We start from the raw sequence: 6,428 nt of genomic DNA, 5'->3' as shown, positions 1-6,428 counted from the left end.
GTGTCTGTATCTGTGCGGGGCCAGGGCTGTCCCTGAGCTCTGTGCTTGTCTGTCTGTGTCCAGAGCTGGGGCTCTCCGTGCGCGGCCTGGCTGTTGCCGTTCTCCCTCTCTGTGACAGCACCCAGCCCTTTCTCTATGTCCACGGTTGTTTCGGGTTTTCTTTCGCAGGTGTGCAGCCGGGCTGTGCAAGCCATGATCGAGGTGTTGGCCAAGCTGGGCCGTGGGCCCGTCTTCCTGGCAGGGGAGGTGCTGGAGTGTGTGATCACTTTCACCAACCCGCTGTCTGCCTCATCTACCTCCGCCAGCAGGTACTGCAGCCTGTGCTGGTGAGCCCTTCTGTGCGTGAAGCCTCAAAGTGGCAGAGCTGTCTTGGTCCCTCCGGGGGGAGCTGCCCTCCCTCCCTTCTGAGCAGCCAGATGTAGTCATGGGTGGGTTGTGGGTGCCAGCTCAGCCACTGGTGACTTCCCTGCCTGAGGTGCTTTGCGCCATCAGTATTTCAAAGCTGAAACTGAGGTAATTATCCTGGTTTCTGCCCCCAAGAAAGAGAAGAGAAGAAAAGTATGCAGTGAGAGATGTTCTTAACTGCCCCTTAGGTGAGCCCTCAGTGACAGGGTTACTGGCAGAAAATGAAGCCAAACTGGCTGTCAGAGCAGAATATCTAGTTACAGTCTCACAAGGCAACATCCAGACAGCATCATTATTTCCTGTGTGCGTGGAAGAAGCTCTTGCTGTCCAGCAGTGCACTGACATATCAGTGTGATCCCAGCTCCAGAGCTGGTAGGCAAAGGGACAAGCTCTGCGAGAGTGAGAAAGAGGCATAGCAATATTTTTGGTCCAGCTTTTGAGTGCTGCGTCTCCCCTTATCATTACTGTGCCTGAAACAGGTGTTGAGGAAATGGGAGAAGATGGGAGCTTCCTATATTGGCTCACAGGGGGTGACTCCACATCCTAAGTAGTCACCCAAAGCCTCTACGTCCGCTGAGTGTGTGGCCTTGACTGATTCTTCAGGGGGTGGAGAGCCCTTCCTGGGAAGTGTCTGTTTCCAGCCCAGTCAGGTTCCACACCTGTTTGTCAGCAGTACGCATTTCACACGTGATAGTTTCGGTAGACCCACTTCCAGTGCTTGCACTCGCAGCAGTCTCTTGTATTACTGCTGAATTGTAAAGAGACAAAGCAGTCTCTTGTATTACTGCTGCAGGGCTTCTTGTGTTTATTGCCTCCCTTAACTTTCCATCTTTTCTTCCCAGTTCCTCTTGCCTACTGAACTCAGTTGTCAAATTCAGGTGTGGTGTAAGCACAGAGTTTTGTCTTGTGTGGTGACGGTGCTGTTTTTCCTGGTTCTGAAACATGTGGCACAGCAAGGGTGCCAGGTGGAGCAGTTCTGGGGGTTCGCAGCACAGTTACAGTGGCTTCACGTGGGAACTTCAGGTGTGCCATGGCCCGTGTAAAAACACCTCTTGGAAAAAGGAAAGTTTTAAAAATAAAAAAGTGGGTGCCCAAACTGATAAGACCTGGCTAAGTCATACGAGCGGCAGCACCAACTAGATTGGTGATGTGGAAATTGAAGCTGTGGGTTGCGTAAAGGCAGGAACCGGATCAAAGCACAGTTACTACAGCAGGCAGGCAGACAGACCTGTTGGGTACCAGCAGCTGGCAAAGGCTGCAGCGCAGGTGAAGGAACTGAGGCATGCATTTCAAACACGGACAGAACTGAAGGACAGCAAGTTAATGTCAGGAAGTGAATTGATTGTGCTGTACCAGGCGTACAAGAAACAAAGCCCTGCTGCCCAAAGGGTTGGGCATGGAACACAGAAGTTGTAGGGGGAGGTGAGAGAGGAGGGAAGCAACCTCAGCACCAGCACAGGATCCTCTGTGCCCTGCCAGCTGGACAAGCCAGGTCTACTGGTAGGAAGACACATGCAAATTTTGTGTGGGTGTCTGGTTAAAAATTGAAAAAAATGCAGTGGCGTATCGTTGAGCAATGTGGGAAAATAAAAAGAATAAAAATTAAAAATACAGAGTTTGAAGGTACTGTAGTCGTGGTAAGGTTATATCAAATTAGTAAACATAGTCTCTTAAGCAAGAGCATTTATCTGCTTCCATACAGCAGGTGCCTCACCACAGAAAACCTTACAGCAGCCCTTATGGAAAAGCCACGCTGGTACTTCTGAAGATACAGAATTTCAGTTGCGGGATTAGAGGTACCTGGGTAGAGTCACCAGTGTGTATGTGGGTGAAGGCAGCCAGCACATACAAAAGATCAAACAGCACTTCGTTAGTCAGCTGGAGCGAATGCAGCACGCCTTTTTCTCTGGTTCATCTAGATGTTTAGCTGCTCTGATGTGTCACATCTAGAGATAGTCTCAAAAAATCCCTGTGCCACCTAAAACGCTGGTGTCAGTGCTTACTAATCAGATCGTGATGGCAGCAAACATACTCTACGCTGGCTAAGTTAATGAGACTGCTCTTGAAGTAAGATGATGGTTTTGGAAACTGAAATGCGTCAGCAATGCCATGGGAAATGTGCTGTGGAGTGGCTGATGTCACAACAGAGTCCAAAGCGTGAGACTCTTTTTCATGCTGCATGCAACTAATTCTTGTGGCTGTACAGAGAGGAAAAAACCTGACACTTTCCTCTCCCCTACTCCTGTCACTGAATCCCTTGCATCAGGAGGAGAAAACAGGTGCTTGTGAAGGACGCAGAAGTTGACACAACCAGAAGTTGATGTTCTTGAGCGGAGCAGTGCTGTGGGGAGGGAGCACGCTTGTGCCCTGCCTGCCCTGAGGAGTGTTGAGCTTGGGGCAGACAGGTGCTGTGGGCAGGGGCAGCTGAACCCAGGTTGCAGACATTTTTTGCTCTTGAATTTGCCCATTTCCCTGATGGTTGCGTTAATACTGGAGACCCCTCAGGGTGCTGCTCTTCATGTTGGTTTGGCTCAGGATTTAGCTCTTGCTTGCTATGAGACCTTTGCTGGGCCTAGCCCATGTGTTCCAGCTAGAGGTGTCCTCTCAAGAGCGCAGTCTGTGGCCTGTTCCAAGCTGAGAAAAATGACCAAGGCTTTGGGCCAGATCTTGATATGCTTGACCTCAGTGTGTTTGCTGGAAGATGCCTGCCAGGTTCTGCACAGGACACCCTGTCTCTGTCCCTGTAGAAGAGGTGGGTGCTGACCTGCACTGCTCGCTGTCTTCTGCCTTGTGTGTACAGCGGGCTTCTCAGCATAGGGCTGTTTCCTTGCTCTCTGTTCTCTGCCCAAGGTGAGGTGCCTCAGGCAGCAAATATTGCGCTGAGCAAGAGCCCTTGGGCCACAGAGCCAGGCCTGAGGTGGAACTGCTGTCAGCAGCTGGGGGGGAAGTGGCTCCAGGTCAGCATCCCAACTAGAGCTTGCTCCCAAGGCTTGTTTGGAGAGGGGCTGTGAGAGTGGCTTCAGTGGTAGTGAAGCAAGGCCACCTTCCTTCCAGAAGTCCTGCGTGGAGCTGAGCAGCACGAGCTGCCCTTCTCCCGAATCATGCTTGCCGTAACCCAGGTTTAAAGCGCAGACACAAGTGTTGCTCTTCTTTGCTCTCAGCGAGATGCTGGCATGGGCCAGTGCTCAGATCCACTGCCAGTTTCATGCCAGTGAGAACCGGGTGGCGCTTCCTCCCTCTGATGGCAGCAAGCATGACGTGCAGGCAGAGAACGAGACAGTCTTCGTCCCCAACAGAGGTGAGTGCTACTCCTGTAGTCCTGGGGAGGGGTGGCGAGAGCACAGTGAGTAGGAATCAAGCAGACTATCATGTCCGTCTTGAAGGCAGCACATGTGGAAGCAAGTGGGAAGTCCATGTTACTTACCTTATGTAATTCCCTGGTGACAACTGCTGCAGGACCTTGTTAGTACTGAGGTCAGAGTGGCATTAGCTTGGAGTGAAACGTGAGCGTTGTCTATCCAGCTGTTCTGGGAATGTCTCGTGATCTGACCAGGTCATGAGATGTTTTCACCTTGGCCCCTTTTCCTCCCCATGAGGATAAGGCCTGGGTGGCCTGGGCATGGCCCGAGGCTGGGCAGCATTCATGTGGTTCTTCTCTTCCAGGAGAGCGGGGTCAGTGTATCCTGTCCACCCCACCAAAGATTCTCTTCTGTGACTTACGGCTGGATCCTGGGGAGTCAAAGTCCTGTGAGTCCTGTCTTCTCTTCCCCTGCTCAGAGAGCTTGTGGTCTGGGAAGCCCTGCTCTCAAAGCTGGCCTCGCAGACCTGAGTGCTGTAGGTGGGAGACGCTGGTGATTGCAGAAGCTGGTGCTGTGGTGGGAGTGCGAGTGCTCAGGAACTGCTGCATTGTCCAGAGTCTGTCCTACACTGTGTGAGGACTGCGTACTGCAGCGTGCCCCTCAGTCCTGCTCCTGGTGGCCTGAGTCCTTCACTGCCGGTCCGTTGTGTAACTGCGAGGCATAAAATGTTTTGAAATACCTGGCTGCAGGTGAAGGAACAGTTACACACACTTGCGTTTCCCTGCCTTTTGTTCTTCAGCCACGACAGAGTGTTCTTGGAATTTAAGCTGGCATCTTCCAAAGGTCCAAGCTTCCTCTTCAGGTTGTGGCTATTCCGGAGTCTCCTGCCTATTCTAGTTTTCCAGTTGTAAAAGTGAGCACTTCTCACCTCTGCTCAAAGTTCCCCACATCTCCAAAGCCCTCAGTGTCCTTCCAAGTGGATCACCTTTATGCTCTCTTTCATCACTGCTTCCCCTTTTGCCATTTAGAGAGGTGTTCATCCTTTTCACGAGGAATTTGTAGCAACTCATTTTTGTTGTTCCAGGCAGCTTCTTCTACCTGAGAAGGCGGCTGTGAAAATACAAGTATGTGCTTGTCACTGGGTCACAGGCTGCGTGACCTAGCCTGCCAGTTCGTTTGAGAACGTTCATTTGAGACTAAAGAGCCGTGGCCTGTGACATGGTGGTTTTGAAGTTGGGATCTCCTGCCTTTCTAGGCTTGAAGGGAAAGGCAGACAGGCTGAAACCAACTGGGCTTGGCTAGGTGGTTTGTGGAGTGGGGCAGCTGTCTGGGGATTTGTCTCCTAAACTGCAAAGGCTGTTGTCTGAACACATTTAGTTATTTGCTTAAGGACATTTACTTACTTCAGTAGCGTGTGGGAGAAAGGAGCTGGCCCTGCCACATTGGAGCCAAGGTCCGCTGTGCTGCCTGAAAGTGGCTGTGCCTGGCAGGAGGAGGAGGAGGCAGAAATCTCAGCTGGCCTGAGTCTCACCTTTGTTATTCTGCACTCCTTGATGCTGGCAGGTGTGGGGCTAGGGCATCCATTCCCTGGGAGCAGGGGGAAGACTGTTCTGGTGCATCTCAGGCAGGCTCAGCAGGCACTGGGAGAGCAGATTGGTGACAATCGTCCAACCTCTGGGTGGCTGGGATGGACTGAAAGGGTCTCCTTGTGTCCTGGCTTTGCAGGCAGAAGCTGCTCAGCCCCCAGCTAAGCTAGTGATGGTCTGTCCTTCCCAGTGATGTTGTACTGTGTGTCTGTGTCTCCATTCTGCTGCTGGGTGACACTGGCACAAGCAGCCCATGTCTGCCTCACACTTAGATGCAGCTCCCTAGGAGAGACACAAACTCTTCTATGCTTTGAGGTTCCTTGTACATGTGTTACAGCCTTTCCTCTTGGTTGCGTCCATTGTCTCATGCGATGCTGCTGCGTGTGTCGCTGGGACTTTTAGCACTGAAGCACCCCGGCATCACGGCCCCAGCATCACAGCCCCAGCTCTGCTAGGCTGCCCACACCTATCCGGTCGATCTGCGGTGCTGCTCCTCTCGCGAGAGGCTGCAGCTGGCACGCTTGCACATCATTCCTGGGGGCTCCTGCCAGATCCATGGAGGCAGAGTTAAGGAGGCTGCGTGGGTGTGTGTCTTAATTCTTCATTTCCTGTTTTTCAGAAGTTTTGAGTTTTGCTGCACAGTTTGGAAAGGCAAAAAACCCCCAAGAAATCTTAACTCTGCTTCAGCAAAGTACTGCGTTATTAAACTCTAGCCAGAGCTGGCTCATACAGCTGGGGTTGTGTCAGACTGTCTCTTGATAAAAGGCCTTGTTTTCAGTTGCCGACCAACTTACTCCCCGATATCTTCTTCCCCTCATTATGGTGTCTATATGTTGAAGTTGACTCACCTCCCAGCCCTTTGACACTGAGCTCTTTAAATTTGTCACCATAAAACATTTTTTCAAGCCCTCAGTTAATTTCTGTGGCTTTTTCTTTTTCCTCTCCACTTTTGTAATTCCTTTAAATATTCAGTAGATCGCAGAGAGGGGAGGAAATGGAGGTAGCCTGGACACGGGCTGGCAGCCCAGCCAGAGGGTGCAGTGGGTGGGTAAGGAAAGCATATCTGGCGCCAGGAATGTGCTTGCTTCTGCGATGTGCCTGGAAGCTGAGGGTTGGAGACTTCCCAAGTCTTGGCATT

The 6,428-nt window shown here is 51.6% G+C and overlaps 1 protein-coding gene across 1 annotated transcript in view; it reads left to right on the top strand.

Annotated features, from left to right (window-relative positions):
* Positions 1-181: 181 nt before the first annotated feature.
* RGP1 (RGP1 retrograde golgi transport homolog (S. cerevisiae)) overlaps positions 182-6,428 on the top strand; it is a 9,378-nt gene continuing 3,131 nt past the window's right edge. The window contains exons 1-3 of the mRNA XM_010136702.1: positions 182-308; positions 3,567-3,703; positions 4,069-4,152. Coding sequence (XP_010135004.1) covers positions 193-308; positions 3,567-3,703; positions 4,069-4,152 — 337 coding nt within the window. The 5' untranslated portion in view covers positions 182-192. The remainder of the gene's footprint in view (positions 309-3,566; positions 3,704-4,068; positions 4,153-6,428) is intronic.

This window comes from Buceros rhinoceros, unplaced genomic scaffold (assembly GCF_000710305.1).
Source record: "Buceros rhinoceros silvestris isolate BGI_N320 unplaced genomic scaffold, ASM71030v1 scaffold9695, whole genome shotgun sequence".
Classification (NCBI taxonomy): Eukaryota; Metazoa; Chordata; class Aves; order Bucerotiformes; family Bucerotidae; genus Buceros; species Buceros rhinoceros.
The sequence above is the reverse complement of the archived record's forward strand: the minus strand, read 5'-3'. Positions and strand labels throughout refer to the sequence as shown.